This window comes from Argopecten irradians, chromosome 3 (genome assembly GCF_041381155.1).
Source record: "Argopecten irradians isolate NY chromosome 3, Ai_NY, whole genome shotgun sequence".
In the NCBI taxonomy this organism is placed as follows: Eukaryota; Metazoa; Mollusca; class Bivalvia; order Pectinida; family Pectinidae; genus Argopecten; species Argopecten irradians.
The window spans coordinates 911832-935477 of record NC_091136.1 but is presented as its reverse complement, the minus strand read 5'-3'; the positions used below and the strand labels follow the sequence as shown (position 1 = coordinate 935477).

The 23646-nt window shown below is 38.3% G+C and overlaps 1 protein-coding gene across 1 annotated transcript in view; it reads left to right on the top strand.

The window, feature by feature from the left end:
- The window catches only part of LOC138320189 (cell adhesion molecule DSCAML1-like), a 103816-nt gene that overhangs the window by 33165 nt on the left and 47005 nt on the right, over nucleotides 1–23646 (top strand). Inside the window, exons 6-13 of the mRNA XM_069263233.1 lie at nucleotides 10565–10840; nucleotides 11486–11572; nucleotides 11851–12027; nucleotides 12333–12557; nucleotides 13123–13245; nucleotides 13638–13931; nucleotides 16688–16972; nucleotides 21001–21279. Of these exons, the coding sequence (XP_069119334.1) occupies nucleotides 10565–10840; nucleotides 11486–11572; nucleotides 11851–12027; nucleotides 12333–12557; nucleotides 13123–13245; nucleotides 13638–13931; nucleotides 16688–16972; nucleotides 21001–21279 (1746 nt within the window). The remainder of the gene's footprint in view (nucleotides 1–10564; nucleotides 10841–11485; nucleotides 11573–11850; nucleotides 12028–12332; nucleotides 12558–13122; nucleotides 13246–13637; nucleotides 13932–16687; nucleotides 16973–21000; nucleotides 21280–23646) is intronic.

The window sequence follows — 23646 nt, the reverse complement described above, 5'->3', positions numbered from 1 at the left end:
TTCTGCCGTGGCTTTCTATCTATCTGGTGACGTACAGGAGTAGGTAAGATTCTGCCGTGGCTTTCTATCTATCTGGTGACGTACAGGAGTAGGTAAGATTCTGCCGTGGCTTTCTATCTATCTGGTGACGTACAGGAGTAGGTAAGATTCTGCCGTGGCTTTCTATCTATCTGGTGACGTACAGGAGTAGGTAAGATTCTGCCGTGGCTTTCTATCTATCTGGTGACGTACAGGAGTAGGTAAGATTCTGCCGTGGCTTTCTATCTATCTGGTGACGTACAGGAGTAGGTAAGATTCTGCCGTGGCTTTCTATCTATCTGGTGACGTACAGGAGTAGGTAAGATTCTGCCGTGGCTTTCTATCTATCTGGTGACGTACAGGAGTAGGTAAGATTCTGCCGTGGCTTTCTATCTATCTGGTGACGTACAGGAGTAGGTAAGATTCTGCCGTGGCTTTCTATCTATCTGGTGACGTACAGGAGTAGGTAAGATTCTGCCGTGGCTTTTTATCTATCTGGTGACGTACAGGAGTAGGTAAGATTCTGCCGTAGCTTTTTATCTATCTGGTGACGTACAGGAGTAGGTAAGATTCTGCCGTGGCTTTTCTATCTATCTGGTGACGTACAGGAGTAGGTAAGATTCTGCCTTGGTTTTCTATCTATCTGGTGACGTACAGGAGTAGGTAAGATTCTGCCGTGGCTTTCTATCTATCTGGTGACGTACAGGAGTAGGTAAGATTCTGCCGTGGCTTTCTATCTATCTGGTGACGTACAGGAGTAGGTAAGATTCTGCCGTGGCTTTCTATCTATCTGGTGACGTACAGGAGTAGGTAAGATTCTGCCGTGGCTTTCTATCTATCTGGTGACGTACAGGAGTAGGTAAGATTCTGCCGTGGCTTTCTATCTATCTGGTGACGTACAGGAGTAGGTAAGATTCTGCCGTGGCTTTCTATCTATCTGGTGACGTACAGGAGTAGGTAAGATTCTGCCGTGGCTTTCTATCTATCTGGTGACGTACAGGAGTAGGTAAGATTCTGCCGTGGCTTTCTATCTATCTGGTGCGTACAGGAGAGTAGATCTGGTGGCTTTTACTATGGTGACGTACAGGAGTAGGTAAGATTCTGCCGTGGCTTTCTATCTATCTGGTGACGTACAGGAGTAGGTAAGATTCTGCCGTGGCTTTCTATCTATCTGGTGACGTACAGGAGTAGGTAAGATTCTGCCGTGGCTTTCTATCTATCTGGTGACGTACAGGAGTAGGTAAGATTCTGCCGTGGCTTTCTATCTATCTGGTGACGTACAGGAGTAGTAAGATTCTGCCGTGGCTTTTTATCTATCTGGTGACGTACAGGAGTAGGTAAGATTCTGCCGTGGCTTTCTATCTATCTGGTGACGTACAGGAGTAGGTAAGATTCTGCCGTGGCTTTCTATCTATCTGGTGACGTACAGGAGTAGGTAAGATTCTGCCGTGGCTTTCTATCTATCTGGTGACGTACAGGAGTAGGTAAGATTCTGCCGTGGCTTTCTATCTATCTGGTGACGTACAGGAGTAGGTAAGATTCTGCCGTGGCTTTCTATCTATCTGGTGACGTACAGGAGTAGGTAAGATTCTGCCGTGGCTTTCTATCTATCTGGTGACGTACAGGAGTAGGTAAGATTCTGCCGTGGCTTTCTATCTATCTGGTGACGTACAGGAGTAGGTAAGATTCTGCCGTGGCTTTCTATCTATCTGGTGACGTACAGGAGTAGGTAAGATTCTGCCGTGGCTTTCTATCTATCTGGTGACGTACAGGAGTAGGTAAGATTCTGCCGTGGCTTTCTATCTATCTGGTGACGTACAGGAGTAGGTAAGATTCTGCCGTGGCTTTCTATCTATCTGGTGACGTACAGGAGTAGGTAAGATTCTGCCGTGGCTTTCTATCTATCTGGTGACGTACAGGAGTAGGTAAGATTCTGCCGTGGCTTTCTATCTATCTGGTGACGTACAGGAGTAGGTAAGATTCTGCCGTGGCTTTCTATCTATCTGGTGACGTACAGGAGTAGGTAAGATTCTGCCGTGGCTTTCTATCTATCTGGTGACGTACAGGAGTAGGTAAGATTCTGCCGTGGCTTTCTATCTATCTGGTGACGTACAGGAGTAGGTAAGATTCTGCCGTGGCTTTCTATCTATCTGGTGACGTACAGGAGTAGGTAAGATTCTGCCGTGGCTTTCTATCTATCTCTGGTGACGTACAGGAGTAGGTAAGATTCTGCCGTGGCTTTCTATCTATCTGGTGACGTACAGGAGTAGGTAAGATTCTGCCGTGGCTTTCTATCTATCTGGTGACGTACAGGAGTAGGTAAGATTCTGCCGTGGCTTTCTATCTATCTGGTGACGTACAGGAGTAGGTAAGATTCTGCCGTGGCTTTCTATCTATCTGGTGACGTACAGGAGTAGGTAAGATTCTGCCGTGGCTTTCTATCTATCTGGTGACGTACAGGAGTAGGTAAGATTCTGCCGTGGCTTTCTATCTATCTGGTGACGTACAGGAGTAGGTAAGATTCTGCCGTGGCTTTCTATCTATCTGGTGACGTACAGGAGTAGGTAAGATTCTGTCCTGGCTTTCTATCTATCTGGTGACGTACAGGAGTAGGTAAGATTCTGCCGTAGCTTTTTATCTATCTGGTGACGTACAGGAGTAGGTAAGATTCTGCCGTGGCTTTCTATCTATCTGGTGACATACAGGAGTAGGTAAGATTCTGCCGTGGCTTTCTATCTATCTGGTGACGTACAGGAGTAGGTAAGATTCTGCCGTGGCTTTCTATCTATCTGGTGACGTACAGGAGTAGGTAAGATTCTGCCGTGGCTTTCTATCTATCTGGTGACGTACAGGAGTAGGTAAGATTCTGCCGTGGCTTTCTATCTATCTGGTGACGTACAGGAGTAGGTAAGATTCTGCCGTGGCTTTCTATCTATCTGGTGACGTACAGGAGTAGGTAAGATTCTGCCGTGGCTTTCTATCTATCTGGTGACGTACAGGAGTAGGTAAGATTCTGCCGTGGCTTTCTATCTATCTGGTGACGTACAGGAGTAGGTAAGATTCTGCCGTGGCTTTCTATCTATCTGGTGACGTACAGGAGTAGGTAAGATTCTGCCGTGGCTTTCTATCTATCTGGTGACGTACAGGAGTAGGTAAGATTCTGCCGTGGCTTTCTATCTATCTGGTGACGTACAGGAGTAGGTAAGATTCTGCCGTGGCTTTCTATCTATCTGGTGACGTACAGGAGTAGGTAAGATTCTGCCGTGGCTTTCTATCTATCTGGTGACGTACAGGAGTAGGTAAGATTCTGCCTGTGCTTTCTATCTATCTGGTGACGTACAGGAGTAGGTAAGATTCTGCCGTGGCTTTCTATCTATCTGGTGACGTACAGGAGTAGGTAAGATTCTGCCGTGGCTTTCTATCTATCTGGTGACGTACAGGAGTAGGTAAGATTCTGCCGTGGCTTTCTATCTATCTGGTGACGTACAGGAGTAGGTAAGATTCTGCCATGGCTTTCTATCTATCTGGTGACGTACAGGAGTAGGTAAGATTCTGCCGTGGCTTTCTATCTATCTGGTGACGTACAGGAGTAGGTAAGATTCTGCCGTGGCTTTCTATCTATCTGGTGACGTACAGGAGTAGGTAAGATTCTGCCGTGGCTTTCTATCTATCTGGTGACGTACAGGAGTAGGTAAGATTCTGCCGTGGCTTTCTATCTATCTGGTGACGTACAGGAGTAGGTAAGATTCTGCCGTGGCTTTCTATCTATCTGGTGACGTACAGGAGTAGGTAAGATTCTGCCGTGGCTTTCTATCTATCTGGTGACGTACAGGAGTAGGTAAGATTCTGCCGTGGCTTTCTATCTATCTGGTGACGTACAGGAGTAGGTAAGATTCTGCTGTGGCTTTCTATCTATCTGGTGACGTACAGGAGTAGGTAAGATTCTGCCGTGGCTTTCTATCTATCTGGTGACGTACAGGAGTAGGTAAGATTCTGCCGTGGCTTTCTATCTATCTGGTGACGTACAGGAGTAGGTAAGATTCTGCCGTGGCTTTCTATCTATCTGGTGACGTACAGGAGTAGGTAAGATTCTGCCGTGGCTTTCTATCTATCTGGTGACGTACAGGAGTAGGTAAGATTCTGCCGTGGCTTTCTATCTATCTGGTGACGTACAGGAGTAGGTAAGATTCTGCCTGGCTTTCTATCTATCTGGTGACGTACAGGAGTGGTAAGATTCTGCCGTGGCTTTCTATCTATCTGGTGACGTACAGGAGTAGGTAAGATTCTGCCGTGGCTTTCTATCTATCTGGTGACGTACAGGAGTAGGTAAGATTCTGCCGTGGCTTTCTATCTATCTGGTGACGTACAGGAGTAGGTAAGATTCTGCCGTGGCTTTCTATCTATCTGGTGACGTACAGGAGTAGGTAAGATTCTGCCGTGGCTTTCTATCTATCTGGTGACGTACAGGAGTAGGTAAGATTCTGCCGTGGCTTTCTATCTATCTGGTGACGTACAGGAGTAGGTAAGATTCTGCCGTGGCTTTTCTATCTATCTGGTGACGTACAGGAGTAGGTAAGATTCTGCCGTGGCTTTCTATTTATCTGGTGACGTACAGGAGTAGGTAAGATTCTGCCTTGGCTTTCTATCTATCTGGTGACGTACAGGAGTAGGTAAGATTCTGCCGTGGCTTTCTATCTATCTGGTGACGTACAGGAGTAGGTAAGATTCTGCCTGGCTTTCTATCTATCTGGTGACGTACAGGAGTAGGTAAGATTCTGCCGTGGCTTTCTATCTATCTGGTGACGTACCTACACTGTTAGAGTAGCATTAGGTAGAGATTTCTGTCATTCTCAACAATAGTGTTAGGCACTGTTCTAGTCATCTATCTGGTGACGTACAGGAGTAACAATAGTGTTAGAGATACACTGTTCTAGTCATTCTCAACAATAGTGTTAGAGATACACTGTTCTAGTCATTCTCAACAATAGTGTTAGAGATACACTGTTCTAGTCATTCTCAACAATAGTGTTAGAGATACACTGTTCTAGTCATTCTCAACAATAGTGTTAGAGATACACTGTTCTAGTCATTCTCAACAATAGTGTTAGAGATACACTGTTCTAGTCATTCTCAACAATAGTGTTAGAGATACACTGTTCTAGTCATTCTCAACAATAGTGTTAGAGCTACACTGTTCTAGTCATTCTCAACAATAGTGTTAGAGCTACACTGTTCTAGTCATTCTCAACAATAGTGTTAGAGATACACTGTTCTAGTCATTCTCAACAATAGTGTTAGAGATACACTGTTCTAGTCATTCTCAACAATAGTGTTAGAGATACACTGTTCTAGTCATTCTCAACAATAGTGTTAGAGATACACTGTTCTAGTCATTCTCAACAATAGTGTTAGAGCTACACTGTTCTAGTCATTCTCAACAATAGTGTTAGAGATACACTGTTCTAGTCATTCTCAACAATAGTGTTAGAGATACACTGTTCTAGTCATTCTCAACAATAGTGTTAGAGCTACACTGTTCTAGTCATTCTCAACAATAGTGTTAGAGATACACTGTTCTAGTCATTCTCAACAATAGTGTTAGAGCTACACTGTTCTAGTCATTCTCAACAATAGTGTTAGAGATACACTGTTCTAGTCATTCTCAACAATAGTGTTAGAGATACACTGTTCTAGTCATTCTCAACAATAGTGTTAGAGATACACTGTTCTAGTCATTCTCAACAATAGTGTTAGAGATACACTGTTCTAGTCATTCTCAACAATAGTGTTAGAGATACACTGTTCTAGTCATTCTCAACAATAGTGTTAGAGCTACACTGTTCTAGTCATTCTCAACAATAGTGTTAGAGATACACTGTTCTAGTCATTCTCAACAATAGTGTTAGAGATACACTGTTCTAGTCATTCTCAACAATAGTGTTAGAGATCACTGTTCTAGTCATTCTCAACAATAGTGTTAGAGATACACTGTTCTAGTCATTCTCAACAATAGTGTTAGAGATACACTGTTCTAGTCATTCTCAACAATAGTGTTAGAGCTACACTGTTCTAGTCATTCTCAACAATAGTGTTAGAGATACACTGTTCTAGTCATTCTCAACAATAGTGTTAGAGATACACTGTTCTAGTCATTCTCAACAATAGTGTTAGAGATACACTGTTCTAGTCATTCTCAACAATAGTGTTAGAGATACACTGTTCTAGTCATTCTCAACAATAGTGTTAGAGCTACACTGTTCTAGTCATTCTCAACAATAGTGTTAGAGATACACTGTTCTAGTCATTCTCAACAATAGTGTTAGAGATACACTGTTCTAGTCATTCTCAACAATAGTGTTAGAGCTACACTGTTCTAGTCATTCTCAACAATAGTGTTAGAGCTACACTGTTCTAGTCATTCTCAACAATAGTGTTAGAGATACACTGTTCTAGTCATTCTCAACAATAGTGTTAGAGATACACTGTTCTAGTCATTCTCAACAATAGTGTTAGAGATACACTGTTCTAGTCATTCTCAACAATAGTGTTAGAGCTACACTGTTCTAGTCTAGTTCTCAACAATAGTGTTAGAGCTACACTGTTCTAGTCATTCTCAACAATAGTGTTAGAGCTACACTGTTCTAGTCATTCTCAACAATAGTGTTAGAGCTACACTGTTCTAGTCATTCTCAACAATAGTGTTAGAGCTACACTGTTCTAGTCATTCTCAACAATAGTGTTAGAGATACACTGTTCTAGTCATTCTCAACAATAGTGTTAGAGATACACTGTTCTAGTCATTCTCAACAATAGTGTTAGAGCTACACTGTTCTAGTCATTCTCAACAATAGTGTTAGAGATACACTGTTCTAGTCATTCTCAACAATAGTGTTAGAGATACACTGTTCTAGTCATTCTCAACAATAGTGTTAGAGATACACTGTTCTAGTCATTCTCAACAATAGTGTTAGAGATACACACTGTTCTAGTCATTCTCAACAATAGTGTTAGAGATACACTGTTCTAGTCATTCTCAACAATAGTGTTAGAGCTACACTGTTCTAGTCATTCTCAACAATAGTGTTAGAGATACACTGTTCTAGTCATTTCAACAATAGTGTTAGATACACTGTTCTAGTCATTCTCAACAATAGTGTTAGAGCTATACACTGTTCTAGTCATTCTCAACAATAGTGTGAGTACACTGTTCTAGTACACAATGTTCTAGTCATTCTCAACAATAGTGTTAGAGATACACTGTTCTAGTCATTCTCAACAATAGTGTTAGAGCTACACTGTTCTAGTCATTCTCAACAATAGTGTTAGAGCTACACTGTTCTAGTCATTCTCAACAATAGTGTTAGAGCTACACTGTTCTAGTCATTCTCAACAATAGTGTTAGAGATACACTGTTCTAGTCATTCTCAACAATAGTGTTAGAGATACACTGTTCTAGTCATTCTCAACAATAGTGTTAGAGATACACTGTTCTAGTCATTCTCAACAATAGTGTTAGAGATACACTGTTCTAGTCATTCTCAACAATAGTGTTAGAGCTACACTGTTCTAGTCATTCTCAACAATAGTGTTAGAGATACACTGTTCTAGTCATTCTCAACAATAGTGTTAGAGATACACTGTTCTAGTCATTCTCAACAATAGTGTTAGAGATACACTGTTCTAGTCATTCTCAACAATAGTGTTAGAGATACACTGTTCTAGTCATTCTCAACAATAGTGTTAGAGATACACTGTTCTAGTCATTCTCAACAATAGTGTTAGAGATACACTGTTCTAGTCATTCTCAACAATAGTGTTAGAGATACACTGTTCTAGTCATTCTCAACAATAGTGTTAGAGATACACTGTTCTAGTCATTCTCAACAATAGTGTTAGAGCTACACTGTTCTAGTCATTCTCAACAATAGTGTTAGAGATACACTGTTCTAGTCATTCTCAACAATAGTGTTAGAGATACACTGTTCTAGTCATTCTCAACAATAGTGTTAGAGATACACTGTTCTAGTCATTCTCAACAATAGTGTTAGAGATACACTGTTCTAGTCATTCTCAACAATAGTGTTAGAGCTACACTGTTCTAGTCATTCTCAACAATAGTGTTAGAGATACACTGTTCTAGTCATTCTCAACAATAGTGTTAGAGATACACTGTTCTAGTCATTCTCAACAATAGTGTTAGAGATACACTGTTCTAGTCATTCTCAACAATAGTGTTAGAGATACACTGTTCTAGTCATTCTCAACAATAGTGTTAGAGATACACTGTTCTAGTCATTCTCAACAATAGTGTTAGAGATACACTGTTCTAGTCATTCTCAACAATAGTGTTAGAGATACACTGTTCTGTTTCTCAACAATAGTCATTCATCTCAACAATAGTGTTAGAGCTACACTGTTCTAGTCATTCTCAACAATAGTGTTAGAGATACACTGTTCTAGTCATTCTCAACAATAGTGTTAGAGATACACTGTTCTAGTCATTCTCAACAATAGTGTTAGAGATACACTGTTCTAGTCATTCTCAACAATAGTGTTAGAGATACACTGTTCTAGTCATTCTCAACAATAGTGTTAGAGATACACTGTTCTAGTCATTCTCAACAATAGTGTTAGAGATACACTGTTCTAGTCATTCTCAACAATAGTGTTAGAGATACACTGTTCTAGTCATTCTCAACAATAGTGTTAGAGATACACTGTTCTAGTCATTCTCAACAATAGTGTTAGAGCTATACACTGTTCTAGTCATTCTCAACAATAGTGTTAGAGATACACTGTTCTAGTCATTCTCAACAATAGTGTTAGAGCTACACTGTTCTAGTCATTCTCAACAATAGTGTTAGAGATACACTGTTCTAGTCATTCTCAACAATAGTGTTAGAGATACACTGTTCTAGTCATTCTCAACAATAGTGTTAGAGATACACTGTTCTAGTCATTCTCAACAATAGTGTTAGAGATACACTGTTCTAGTCATTCTCAACAATAGTGTTAGAGATACACTGTTCTAGTCATTCTCAACAATAGTGTTAGAGCTACACTGTTCTAGTCATTCTCAACAATAGTGTTAGAGCTACACTGTTCTAGTCATTCTCAACAATAGTGTTAGAGATACACTGTTCTAGTCATTCTCAACAATAGTGTTAGAGATACACTGTTCTAGTCATTCTCAACAATAGTGTTAGAGCTACACTGTTCTAGTCATTCTCAACAATAGTGTTAGAGATACACTGTTCTAGTCATTCTCAACAATAGTGTTAGAGCTACACTGTTCTAGTCATTCTCAACAATAGTGTAAGCTAGTGTTAGAGCTACACTGTTCTTAGTCATTCTCAACAATAGTGTTAGAGCTACACTGTTCTAGTCATTCTCAACAATAGTGTTAGAGCTACACTGTTCTAGTCATTCTCAACAATAGTGTTAGAGCTACACTGTTCTAGTCATTCTCAACAATAGTGTTAGAGCTACACTGTTCTAGTCATTCTCAACAATAGTGTTAGAGCTACACTGTTCTAGTCATTCTCAACAATAGTGTTAGAGCTACACTGTTCTAGTCATTCTCAACAATAGTGTTAGAGATACACTGTTCTAGTCATTCTCAACAATAGTGTAGAGCTACACTGTTCTAGTCATTCTCAAACAATAGTGTTAGAGCTACACTGTTCTAGTCATTCTCAACAATAGTGTTAGAGCTACACTGTTCTAGTCATTCTCAACAATAGTGTTAGAGCTACACTGTTCTAGTCATTCTCAACAATAGTGTTAGAGCTACACTGTTCTAGTCATTCTCAACAATAGTGTTTAGACTACACTGTTCTAGTCATTCTCAACAATAGTGTTAGAGCTACACTGTTCTAGTCATTCTCAACAATAGTGTTAGAGCTACACTGTTCTAGTCATTCTCAACAATAGTGTTAGAGCTACACTGTTCTAGTCATTCTCAACAATAGTGTTAGAGCTACACTGTTCTAGTCATTCTCAACAATAGTGTTAGAGCTACACTGTTCTAGTCATTCTCAACAATAGTGTTTAGAGCTACACTGTTCTAGTCATTCTCAACAATAGTGTTAGAGCTACACTGTTCTAGTCATTCTCAACAATAGTGTTAGAGCTACACTGTTCTAGTCATTCTCAACAATAGTGTTAGAGCTACACTGTTCTAGTCATTCTCAACAATAGTGTTAGAGTACACTGTTCTAGTCATTCTCAACAATAGTGTTAGAGCTACACTGTTCTAGTCATTCTCAACAATAGTGTTAGAGCTACACTGTTCTAGTCATTCTCAACAATAGTGTTAGAGATACACTGTTCTAGTCATTCTCAACAATAGTGTTAGAGATACACTGTTCTAGTCATTCTCAACAATAGTGTTAGAGATACACTGTTCTAGTCATTCTCAACAATAGTGTTAGAGCTACACTGTTCTAGTCATTCTCAACAACATAACAAATTCACAAGAGAAGAAAGTCTTCCAAAAAGCTTACCATTAGAAGTTGTTTTATTGTTATTCATATTGTGTTGACAGATGCACCCATTATCACCGTACCACCAGTGTACACTGCCAGGAAATCCGACGACATCAGCATGAGGTGCAGCGTGGATGCCAACCCACCGGTCACCTCCATTCAGTGGCTCAAGGTCGACAGTAGTATGGGGTCAAGTGGACCAGATCTTAACCTCACCAACATCAGTGTCGGTCAGATGGGCAACTACTCGTGTATCGCCAGGAATCGTCTACAGTTGTCCAATCAAATCGCCCGAGACGAAGAGACTCGTGGATACTCCTACCTATTTGTGCAATGTAAGAGTGACTGTGATTGGTTAGGTGTTTTTATTTGGCTTTGATAAATAAGTTACTTGTAGAGTGTCCTAGGCTTGGTTTTAACCAAAACAAGCATGTTAAACAACATCAATCAATCAAGTTACTTGTAGATATATTCTTGAGTCTACAGGACACTTTTGGCATTTTAAATTTTTTAGCAATAAATATAATTTGTAAAACAATTACCATCAGATTTGAATGTAGCCGTTAAGATTATGTTGTCATAATTTGTATTCATTTGAAATAAACATTCCCGTTCGAGTGTAGTGTTGTAGACAAACTTTACTACCAGACCATTTAGAGTTGATATTATCTGCCATAGACTTACCATATTCAACCCAATAAACGCCCAGGGCATTTAAACAAATTGAAAAAAATTTGGGGAAAAAAAAGTGCTAATAAACAGAACTTATTGCAAATCTATACAGATTTGTGTAGTTTTGGTCTTTATTTATGCCTGAGCAATTGAACTGGAGACCTCAAAAATGGGGAGGGGCGCTTATGGGACATGGGCGCTTATTGGGTTGAATTTGGTTAGTAAAATAGTAATGGTAGGTTTTGGAAGAATCACATCTGTTAGCTGCAATGTGTGTGTTAGTTCTAATTTTAACACTGTTTTTACAGATAAACCTGGTGATGCCTTCATTTCCCCATACAGTCCTGTTAAGGTGGGAGAACAACTCTCCCTCACATGTTCTGTCAACAAGCCAGGTAAGGGACATAATTCTAGACATAGACTGTATGCTCATACAGGCCTGTGTGTGGTCATTTTATTCTGTTACTGAAATAACTGTATTATATGCAGAAAGTCATCAAGAACAAAACTGGAATACATTTTAAATTTTATTAATTCCATTCTAAAAGGAAAATCATTAATTTTGATACAATATATTGTGTTTTCATGTATAACATGATCAGAGTATCACTGCTTCAAACTGGTAGTGTTTCATGTTTAAGAAAACTGTTTAATAAATGTCTATAAATCACAGGTTACCCATCTCCAGTGTTTGAGTGGAGGCGTGTAGAAACAGATTCTCTCCTCGCCCAGAACAAAGCAGACCTCATCATTCCTCAGGTCTCCCTTAGTTACATAGGCAACTACTCCTGCGCCGCGACCAATCTCATCGGGTCAGGCGGCCGCAGTACCATACAAGTGGATATCTATGGTAAGTCACGAAGAGGAGTGCAGAATCCACGAATAACCTAAGATATTGACAGCGTTGGCTCTATCCATCTCTTCTTTCATTAAAACAGTTTTACATCTTCTTCATTTAATTTCTGTCTATTTTATCCCTTCATGTTTACACCAGTTTATCTAAACATCAGTTTAATTATTAAATATTTTTGATGATTTTTGGTTTAAGTCTAGGATAGGTATTAAATTCCTTTATCATGTGATACACTTAATGGCGTCAATTAAACAAAGATTGAAATTTATATGTGTTAACATAATGATATGATCTGTTTCCAGAACCAGTTTCCTTTAAAGTGGTGCCTAGTTCAAGGGAGACAATCTACCATAACAACACTGGCTTCACCTTACAGTGTGTAGTCCAAGGTCGACCTCAGCCTAATGTCATCTGGTTCAAAGATGGCGTCCGGATTGATCCAAACGATGAATTTTACGCTGTATCGCCCTCTGTTAATATGGAGAGTACACATCAATATGTGGTCACTAGTCGTCTCTCATTTCAAGGTAAACATGCCTCACCAGAGATACCGTCTTTCAGCATCTATCATTTTGGATCAATTCTCAATTTTAATTGATTACCAGTTTTAAAATAGGAGATAACTTCTGCTTATTCTATACTGTTCTGAACCTTTATTATCTAATAGATATGTGCAAAACAACATTTCAAAATGCCTTGGACATGATAGATACACAATAATTCAAATTTGAATTAAAGAAAAAATATTATTTAAATTCATGCTGTTGGTTCATCTTTCTAAATGATTTTCAGGGAAATTAAAAGGTTAATTAAATATATAATATAGGAGAGTTTTCTGTAAATGGTATCCGATTATAAAATTGATAATTAGTGGGTTGTCCTTAACTGATCATCAATTATGACTATACAACTAATACCCAACACCACATCTTAGAATATCAAATTCAACTCAATAAAACAGTATCCAGTTAAACAATAGAAACTACAGACAGAATTTTCTCTAAAATGTCCCTGGCACTTCAATAGTAATGAATTTAACAATCAGACAGATACTGTATTAGTCTTTAATTGAAGTTGATTTTATTTTTGTAGGTTCTGGTCGTTCGTCCACGCGCGGAACCCTCCTCCTCCAGGACATTGGAAACTACACGTGTTTGGCTGTGTCTAACGCGACAGGATCACAGCAGAGTCACACTACAGAACTCCTCATCTTCTGTAAGTACCTAGAGAGAAAGCCGTACCATTAGTACGGGGATATAGAAACAGTAATGACTTTATCTAACTTGGGCAGGAAATATGAATTACTTACAAATCCTTACACTAGGAACCTTAAAATAATTTTTTATGCAATAAAGATCTGAGTAAGGTTAGATACCAGTTGGTAATACTATAGACTTTTGCAGTGACAGTAATTTATATCTACTTCTTTATTATTTCTTTTCAGATCTATACTGTAAACCTATATGACACATATTTCACTGCGAGAAAAATCCTCGAAAATGAATTGCTGTTAATAAGATGGAGCATAATTTTAAATCCCGGAATTGATTGTGCAGGTTAGATCTTAAGATAGTTTCAGATATTTTATCTTTTCATTTCTGATACAGTTCCACCACAGACTGATGAAGATGAGAAGGTAGCTGCCACGGCGAATGCCACGGCAAGACTTTCCTGTATGGTCCAGGCCTATCCTATCCCACAATTCCAGTGGTACAAAGGGAAGTCACTCTTACCATTAGGCGGGAGGTACACCCAGGAACCGACGGTCAATATCAATGTGTTCAAGGCAACAAACATTCTACGAATTGCTGATGTCCAGAATGTTGATTTCGGGGATTATCAGTGTCGAGTTTTAAGTAACTTAGGAACGGCTGTCAAAGTTATAACTCTGGCTGTCAAAAGTAAGTTATGATGATGTGATTAGAGGGAGGTAACTGTGTCAAGTAACAAAATCTGGGGTTAAATGAAAGCAGCTGTTATTTAACAAGTGTATCTTTGTATAAACTAGTCAAATGTAACTCTCATATAGTAATCTAATTTGATTTAATGGAACTGATTTTGGTTTAAAATTCATTGTCATCTCTTTGATGTAGTGTAACTTCCGGAAACCAAACCTTCTCGAAACCGATCACCTCTAGAAACCAAACATGGATGTCATGTACAGAATGAATTCCTCTTTATTAATAGTAAATAAAACTTCCCAAAACCAATTCCTCCCAATTCCGAATACCAGACCAATTTTGAGATCGGAATAGCCAAATGTAACTAAAAAACACACTTCTGAAAACCGGCCTTACCTGAGTGACACCAATAGTTGTGGCATGCCAAGTCCTGGGGCATGTATACAGGTGTGAAGGCTATAGGTATATGTACGCAGTAAGTATACCAGAGATGGTGGTGTAGTCATTTAATCATGTCTATTTTTTACATATGTAACGAAGGTCTACCATGTGCACTGGTGGTTTGTTCACTGTAGGAGAACAAGCAGAGCTAATTATAAGTTAGTAATAAACAGAAAGTTTCGTATTCAATTTTAAGAGTCTCACACAGGTGATTTGTTTACTTAATATGTAGTTGCCGGATAACGTAAATTATCTGTATGAAAAAGCCAAAGCCATGTGTTGTTTTGTCATATAATGGCCGCATCGACTGATCATCTTGTAATTAGACCATATTTATTTGATTCTTGACGTAACCGGAAGCGATCGGCCATAGTTCAGACGAGAACATCCTCAAGATTATTCACGCAACTAACTACGTTTATAAGCGGTAACAAAGTTAAGATTGTTGTAATCCATTCCTTTTAATGGTATGATTTTTAGCTCACCTGGCCTGAAGGGCCGATATGCTTATGTCATGGCGCGGCGTCCGTCCGTCCATCGTCTGTCTGTCAACATTTCCTTCAAATCGCTACTAGTCAAAGAGTTCTACATGGATTGTAACCAAATTTGGCCACAAACATCCTTGGGGGAAGGAGAACAGAAAAATAAATTTTGGCTCTGACCCCCGGGGGCAGGAGGGGCGGGGCCCAACAGGAGAATTTGAGGTAACCCTATAAATCGCTACTTGTCCTAGAGTTCTGAATGGATTGTAACCAAATTTGGCCACAAACATTCTTGGGGGAAGGGGAACAGAACTTGTGTAAATTTTGGCTCTGATCCCCCGGGGCAGGAGGGGTGGGCACCCAATAGGGGAAATAGAGGTAAATCCTTTAAATCGCTACTTGTCCTAGAGTTCTGCATGGAATGTAACCAAATTTTGCCAAAAATATCCTTGGGGAAAGGGGAACAGAACTTGTATAAATTTTGGCTCTGACCCCCGGGGGCAGGAGGGGCGGGGCCCCAACAGGAGAATTTGAGGTAACCCTATAAATCGCTACTTGTCCTAGAGTTCTGAATGGATTGTAACCAAATTTGGCCACAAACATTCTTGGGGGAAGGGGAACAGAACTTGTATAAATTTTGGCTCTGATCCCCCGGGGGCAGGAGGGGCGGAGCCCAACAGGGGAATTTGAGGTAAATCCTCTAAATCGCTACTTGTCCTAGAGTTCTGAATGGGTTGTAACCAAATTTAGCCACAAACATTCTTGGGGGAAGGGGAACAGAACTTGTATAAATTTTGGCTCTGATCCCCCGGGGGCAGGAGGGGCGGGGCCCAATAGGGGAAATAGAGGTAAATCCTTTAAATCGCTACTTGTCCTAGAGTTCTGCATGGAATGTAACCAAATTTTGCCACAAACATCCTTGGGGGAAGGGGAACAGAACTTGTATAAATTTTGGCTCTGACCATCCGGGGGCAGGAGGGGTGGGGCCCAATAGGGGAAATAGAGGTAAATCCTTTAAATCGCTACTTGTCCTAAAGTTCTGCATGTAATGTAACCAAATTTGGCAACAAACATCCTTGGGGGAAGGGGAACAGAACTTGTATAAATTTTGGCTCTAATCCCCCAGGGGCATTAGGGGTGGGGCCCAATAGGGGATATAGAGGTAAATCCTTTAAATCGCTACTTGTCTTAGAGTTCTGCATGGAATGTAACCAAATTTAGCCACAAACATCCTTGGGGGAAGGGGAACAGAACTTGTATAAATTTAAGCTCTGACCCCCCTGGGGGCAGGAGGGGTGGGGCCCAATAAGAGAAATAGAGGTAATTATTCAAATTCCTTCAGAAAAGAAACAATGAACCTGTTATTCAGAACATTACTTGGCATTACAAACCAGGTGAGCGATACAGGCCCTCTGGGCCTCTTGTTCTCTTTGGTGATAACATTTACATTAACAATTAATATCGGTAAGTTATAACAAACACTAGGCAGTACAGTGTAGTGTAGAAACCAACTTCTGATCAATAAAATCTGGATCGTAATGATCGATATTCGGTTCACTTCTCCAAACCGAACCCTCTCAACCGACTGAAATTCTATGCACCGACCATGGTCGGTTTAGGGAAGTTCCACTGTATTATAAATGAATGATGTAAGAATTAGTTATAGAGTAGAACATTTTTATTTGTAACACCCAATAATTATTGTAAGGTCTCTGAATTTAAAATGCAGCCAATTATTCAAATTTGATTGATATTAGAATAAGAATGTATTCCAGTCGTTTGTTGTTTAATGTTACTTGTGAATGAAGATTTCCTCTTTATTGCTCCGTACAGATAAACCCGAGGCCCCTACTGGTCTTGCTGTAACCTCTAAGACTTGGGAGTCGGTGTACCTCCGATGGACCCCAGGATTTAATGGCGGAGAATCTCAGACGTTTTATATCCGCTATACAAGCTTACCACACTCATCACATGGTGCTAACGATGTCGATGTGGCGACAGTGGACGAGTATAACGTCACTGGGCTCATGCCAGAGACAACATATGACTTTAAAGTTTACGGCGTGAATAAACTCGGCCAAGGGAACCACTCAGAATCTATAAAAGTTACAACTCATGGTAAGTTAAATATCAAGTGTTTTGAATTCTCTTGTCAGGATCAGAACTTTTTATCTTAGGATTATCCTCTACTTTAACTTTCTCAGATTGAAGTCGCTATCTTAAAATCTCATCAATGGGTAAATTTCTTTTCTTTAAAACTTCAATAAAAGAGTGTGTTATAATGCTTAGTCATGCCTGTTCTGTTCAATCCTGATTTCCTCTATTATAGAGTTTGGGGAAATTTACATCTTACATGTCAGAATGTACCATGGACTACCCAGTAGTAAATATTGTATATTTTTATGTTGACCACTTGGAAGACGAGTCTCTGACTCCAAGTGTTATCGACTCTATATAAAGTCTATTATTATTATAGTATATTGTAGTATTGTACCATGGACTACCCAGTATATTGTAACAATTGGTGATAAGTATTGTACCATGGACTACCCAGTATATTGTAACAATTGGTGATAAGTTATTGTACCATGAACTACTATTGTGATAAGTAAATGTATCCATTGGTTAACAATTGGTGATAAGTAAATTGTACTACCATGGACTATTGTAACAATTGGTGATAAGTATTGTACCATGGACTTACCCAGTATATTGTAACAATTGGTGATAAGTATTGTACCATGGACTACCCAGTATATTGTAACAATTGGTGATAAGTATTGTACCATGGACTACCCAGTATATTGTAACAATTGGTGATAAGTATTGTACCATGGACTACCCAGTATATTGTAACAATTGGTGATAAGTATTGTACCATGGACTACCCAGTATATTGTAACAATTGGTGATAAGTATTGTACCATGGACTACCCAGTATATTGTAACAATTGGTGATAAGTATTGTACCATGGACTACCCAGTATATTGTAACAATTGGTGATAAGTATTGTACCATGGACTACCCAGTATATTGTAACAATTGGTGATAAGTATTGTACCATGGACTACCCAGTATATTGTAACAATTGGTGATAAGTATTGTACCATGGACTACCCAGTATATTGTAACAATTGGTGATAAGTATTGTACCATGGACTACCCAGTATATTGTAACAATTGGTGATAAGTATTGTACCATGGACTACCCAGTATATTGTAACAATTGGTGATAAGTATTGTACCATGGACTACCCAGTATATTGTAACAATTGGTGATAAGTATTGTACCATGGACTACCCAGTATATTGTAACAATTGGTGATAAGTATTGTACCATGGACTACCCAGTATATTGTAACAATTGGTGATAAGTATTGTACCATGGACTACCCAGTATATTGTAACAATTGGTGATAAGTATTGTACCATGGACTACCCAGTATATTGTAACAATTGGTGATAAGTATTGTACCATGGACTACCAGTATATTGTAACAATTGGTGATAAGTATTGTACCATGGACTACCAGTATATTGTAACAATTGGTGATAAGTATTGTACCATGGACTACCCAGTATATTGTAACAATTGGTGATAAGTATTGTACCATGGACTACCCAGTATATTGTAACAATTGGTGATAAGTATTGTACCATGGACTACCCCAGTATATTGTACCAAATTGTGATAAGTATTGTACCATGAACTCCCCAGGTATATTGTATAACAATTGTGTGATAAGTATTTTACCAATGGACTACCCAGTAATATTGTAACAATTGGTGATAAGTATTGTACCATGGACTACCAAGTATATTGTAACAATTTGGTGATAAGTATTGTACCATGGACTACCCAGTATATTGTAACATTGGTGATAAGTATTGTACCATGGACTACCCAGTATATTGTAACAATTGGTGATAAAATTTGTACCATGGACTACCCAGTATATTGTAACAATTGGTGATAAGTATTGTACCATGGACTACCCAGTATATTGTAACAATTGGTGATAAGTATTGTACCATGGACGACCCAGTATATGTTAACAATTGGTGATAAGTATTGTACCCATGGAACTACCCAGTAATATTGTAACAATTGGTGATAAGTATTGTACCATGGACTACCCAGTATATTGTAACAATTGGTGATAAGTATTGTACCATGGACTACCCAGTATATTGTCAACAATTGGGTGATAAGTATTGTACCATGGATCTACCCAGTATATTGTAACAATTGGTTGATAAGTATTGTACCATGGACAACCCAGTATATTTGTAACAATTGGTGATAAGTATTGAACCATGGTACTACCCAGTATATTGTAACAATTGCTATGATAAGTATTGTACCATGGACTACCCAGTATATTGTAACACATTGGTGATAAAAGTATGTACATGTATTATTGTAATAACATTGTGATGAGTATTGGGTACCATGTGATCTCCCCAGTATATTGTAACAATTGGTGATAAGTATTGTACCAAGGACGAACCCAGTAATATTGTAACAATTGGTGATAAGTATTGTAACCATGTGACTACCCAGTATATTGTAAACAATTGGTGATAAGTATTGTACCATGGACTACCCAGTATATTGTAACAATTGGTGATAAGTAATTGTACCATGGACTACCCAGTATAATTGTAAACAATTGCTGATAAGATATTGTACCATGGACTACCCAGTATATTGTAACAATTGAGTGATAAGTATTGTTACCATAGGACTACCCAGGTATATTGTAACATTGGTGATAATTACGTTGTAACCATGGACTACCCAGTATATTGTAAACAATTGGTGATCAAGTATTGTACCATGGAGGACTACCCAGTATATTGTTGATCAATTGGTGAGTAAGTTAATGTACCATGGACACCCAGTATAATTGTAACAATTGGTGATAAGTATTGTAACCATGGACTACCCCGTATATTGTAACAATGGTGATTAAGTAATTGTACCATGGACTACCCAGTATATTGTAACAATTGGGTGATAAGTATTGTACCATGGACTACCCCGTATATTGTAACAATTGGTGATAAGTATTGTACCATGGACTACCCAGTAATATTGTAACAATTGCTGATAAGTATTGTACCATGGACTACCCAGTATATTGTAACAATTGGTGATAAGTATTGTACCATGGACACCCATATATTGTAACAATTGCATGATAAGTATTGTACCATGGACTACCCAGTATATATTGTAAACAATTGGTGATAAGTATTGTACCATGGACTACCCAGTATATTGTAACAATTGGTGATAAGTATTGTACCATGGACTACCCAGTATATTGTAACAATTGGTGTGATAAGTATTGTACCATGGACTACCCAGTATATTGTAACAATTGGTGATAAGTATTGTACCATGGACTACCCAGTATTATTGTAACAATTGGTGATAAGTATTGTACCATGGACTACCCAGTATATTGTAACAATTGGTGATAAGTATTGTACCATGAACTGCCCAGTATATTGGTAACAATTGGACTACCCCAGATAAGTATTGTGTACCATGGACTACCCAGTATATTGTAACAATTGGTGATAAGTATTGTACCATGGACTACCCAGTATATTGTAACAAATTGGTGATAAGTATTGTACCATGGACTACCCAGTATATTGTAACAATTGGTGATAAGTATTGTACCATGGACTACCCAGTATATTGTAACAATTGGTGATAAGTATTGTACCATGGACTACCCAGTATATTGTAACAATTGGTGATAAGTATTGTACCATGGACTACCCAGTATATTGTAACAATTGGTGATAAGTATTGTACCATGGACTACCCAGTATATTGTAACAATTGGTGATAAGTATTGTACCATGGACTACCCAGTATATTGTAACAATTGCTGATAAGTGTATTGTACCATGGACTACCCAGTATATTGTAACAATTGGTGATAAGTATTGTACCATGGACTACCCAGTATATTGTAACAATTGGTGATAAGTATTGTACCATGGACTACCCAGTATATTGTAACAATTGGTGATAAGTATTGTACCATGGACTACCCAGTATATTGTAACAATTGGTGATAAGTATTGTACCATGATCTAACATACCGTTTCCTGTGTGTTGCAGATTTAACATTCCCGGCGATAAAGACTGTGCCAGTATTTAAACTAGAAGATAAAAAATTAACATTGGATATTGATATAAATGTTACGTATTGTGTTCGTATCAAAGTCAGTCGTAATGGAGGTACAACGTGGTCTACTGTAATTCTAAATAGTGTGGACTGTTTTGACGCTTCCCAGAAGTCCTATTCAGTGCTAGAAGACGGTGTAAATAAGCTAAACATTTCCCTGTGTCTGAGAACCCGACAGGAGGTGTGTGGTGCTCATGTGTCGGCTGAAATCCGTAAGTTTTCGTTTTTAAAAATATTTTATGGGTTTGGGTTTTTTACAGGACAACTGTGTACATTGTGACCAAGTTGATTTTTGAAGATTCATCATAAGGCCAAAAAAAAAAATATGTCTGTTTAGGGTTACCCGACCGACCCTAATTTTTTACCCCCAAGCCTAATTTTTTTTTTTCCACCCCTAATTTTTTTCCTCTCTTTTCTACGAAAAAAAAAATAAAAGTCACAATTTCGATCTTAGACTCTGGTTCCAGCCATTATTTAAGAGTGAAAGACACTAAAAAAAAAAAAAATCCTGACCTGCCGACCCTATATTTTTTGCTTATGTAACCCTAAACAGACATATATTTATTTTTGGCCAAAGGTAAATGTCTACCATAGTTGTATTGGTCTGATGTCATCAAATTTGATTACTTTATATCTTTGCAGTTGATTTCTTTTTCACAAATCACTTATTCAAGATAGCATTTAAATAAATAAAAAGACCAATTTTTTATCTCTTCTTTAAGCTTATCCACTGGGTATTGTAGGGCGTCACTGCACAGAGGCCTCGTCTGGTTTGTAGTTTTGTGTAATTGCTGAAGTGTTTTTGTTGAGTTACATTTTAACTCGGTTTTCAATTTTACTCACAAATGTTTTTGCTTTGAAACAAAAAGTTGAAGTAACAATCAAACAAGGTGTTCTTTCTAACTTGAATCAATGGGGGATTACTCTTTAATACTTAGAATATATGTAGGAAAAAAATAAACCTAGGACTTGAAATAGAGTGTAGTTTTTGTGTTTGAAGGGAAGCAACTCTTACATACTTAGACTAAGAAATATATAGTTTTGGAAGGGACATAACTTTTGTAATCTTGCAGAAAGGGTTGCTTTACTATGCAAAAAAAAAAAACAACAAAAACAATAATAATAATAACCAAAATAATTTTTGCAGCAAATATTTTCCTGAAAGAAATTCCTGTGATCTAAACCTCTGCTGTTTTAACAAGCAGCTGTTGTGTTCTGCCAATACACTCGTATTAAATGGTTGCTAGGCATCTACAGGAAACTCAACATATGTAATATTGTATAACAACTTAGCAAGGTAGAAAAACACATGTAACGCAGTTGATATTACCAAGCTGTTGTGAGTGTGGGATACACATGACAATACATCGCTACAGCAGCTGACTTTACAGATCAGCACTGAACGGATACTCTATAATGTTATAAGAAATTCAGAGGTTTCTGGCCTCCAATGGCAGTCTTTCTGAGTTTGATGTTTCATCACACAATGCTTACCTTTAGTTTTTGTTATTTGCTCATTGCAAACTACTGTTGTTCAGAATAATACTTTAATTTGCTATAGATTCACTGGGATAAAATTTTTAGATGGCAAAATGTTTCCATAGACTATATTCCTTACTTGTAAAAGCAATCTAACAGTAGTTCAGTCATCAAATTCTTTTTATAACTAAAGGTTTTACTTCTGTATACCTGGACCGCAATTCTTTTGCCATTTTTGTCAACAGGCGACATACAATTTACATAATTCTCATATAAATCTATGTCAATCATGGCTGTTATATTACTTGTATTCAGAAATTCAGGTCAAATAACTTAACAGAGTTTTCTCACCAAGGAAGTGATTTACATAAAAATGTCAGCCAGTTAGTCATCCGAGTTATAGCTTTATGAAGGTTATGGCCAGAAGGCTTAAGATTTTGCCTATAATCCCTGTGTATGAATGGTTCAGTCTGGTTATACATGGCTACATACTAAATTAGATTTCTTCTCACTATTGTATTATGACACTCAATTATTACTCTTTTTTTTTTGGGGAGGGGGGGGGGTGGAAAATTAGTGCATGTATTACTGTGTTTGATATATAGAATAAACCAGAAGCTTTTTCAAACACTACAAATATCCTACAGTACTTTATCCTGCCAGTTTATTTTTACCTACAAATATCCTACAGTACTTTATCCTGCCTGTCTAGTTTTAACTACAAATATCCTACAGTACTTTATCCTGCCAGTCTAGACTTACTTACAAATATCCTACAGTACTTTTTCCTGCCAGTCTAGTCTTACCTACAAAGATCCTACAGTACTTTATCCTGCCAGTCTAGTCTTACCTACAAATATCCTACAGTACTTTTTCCTGCCAGTCTAGTCTTACCTACAAAGATCCTACAGTACTTTTTCCTGACAGTCTAGTCTTACCTACAAATATCCTACAGTACTTTATCCTGCCAGTCTAGTCTTACTTACAAATATCCTACAGTACTTTTTCCTGCAGTCAGTCTTACCTACAAATATCCTACAGTACTTTATCCTGCCAGTCTAGTCTTACCTACAAATATCCTACAGTACTTTATCCTGCCA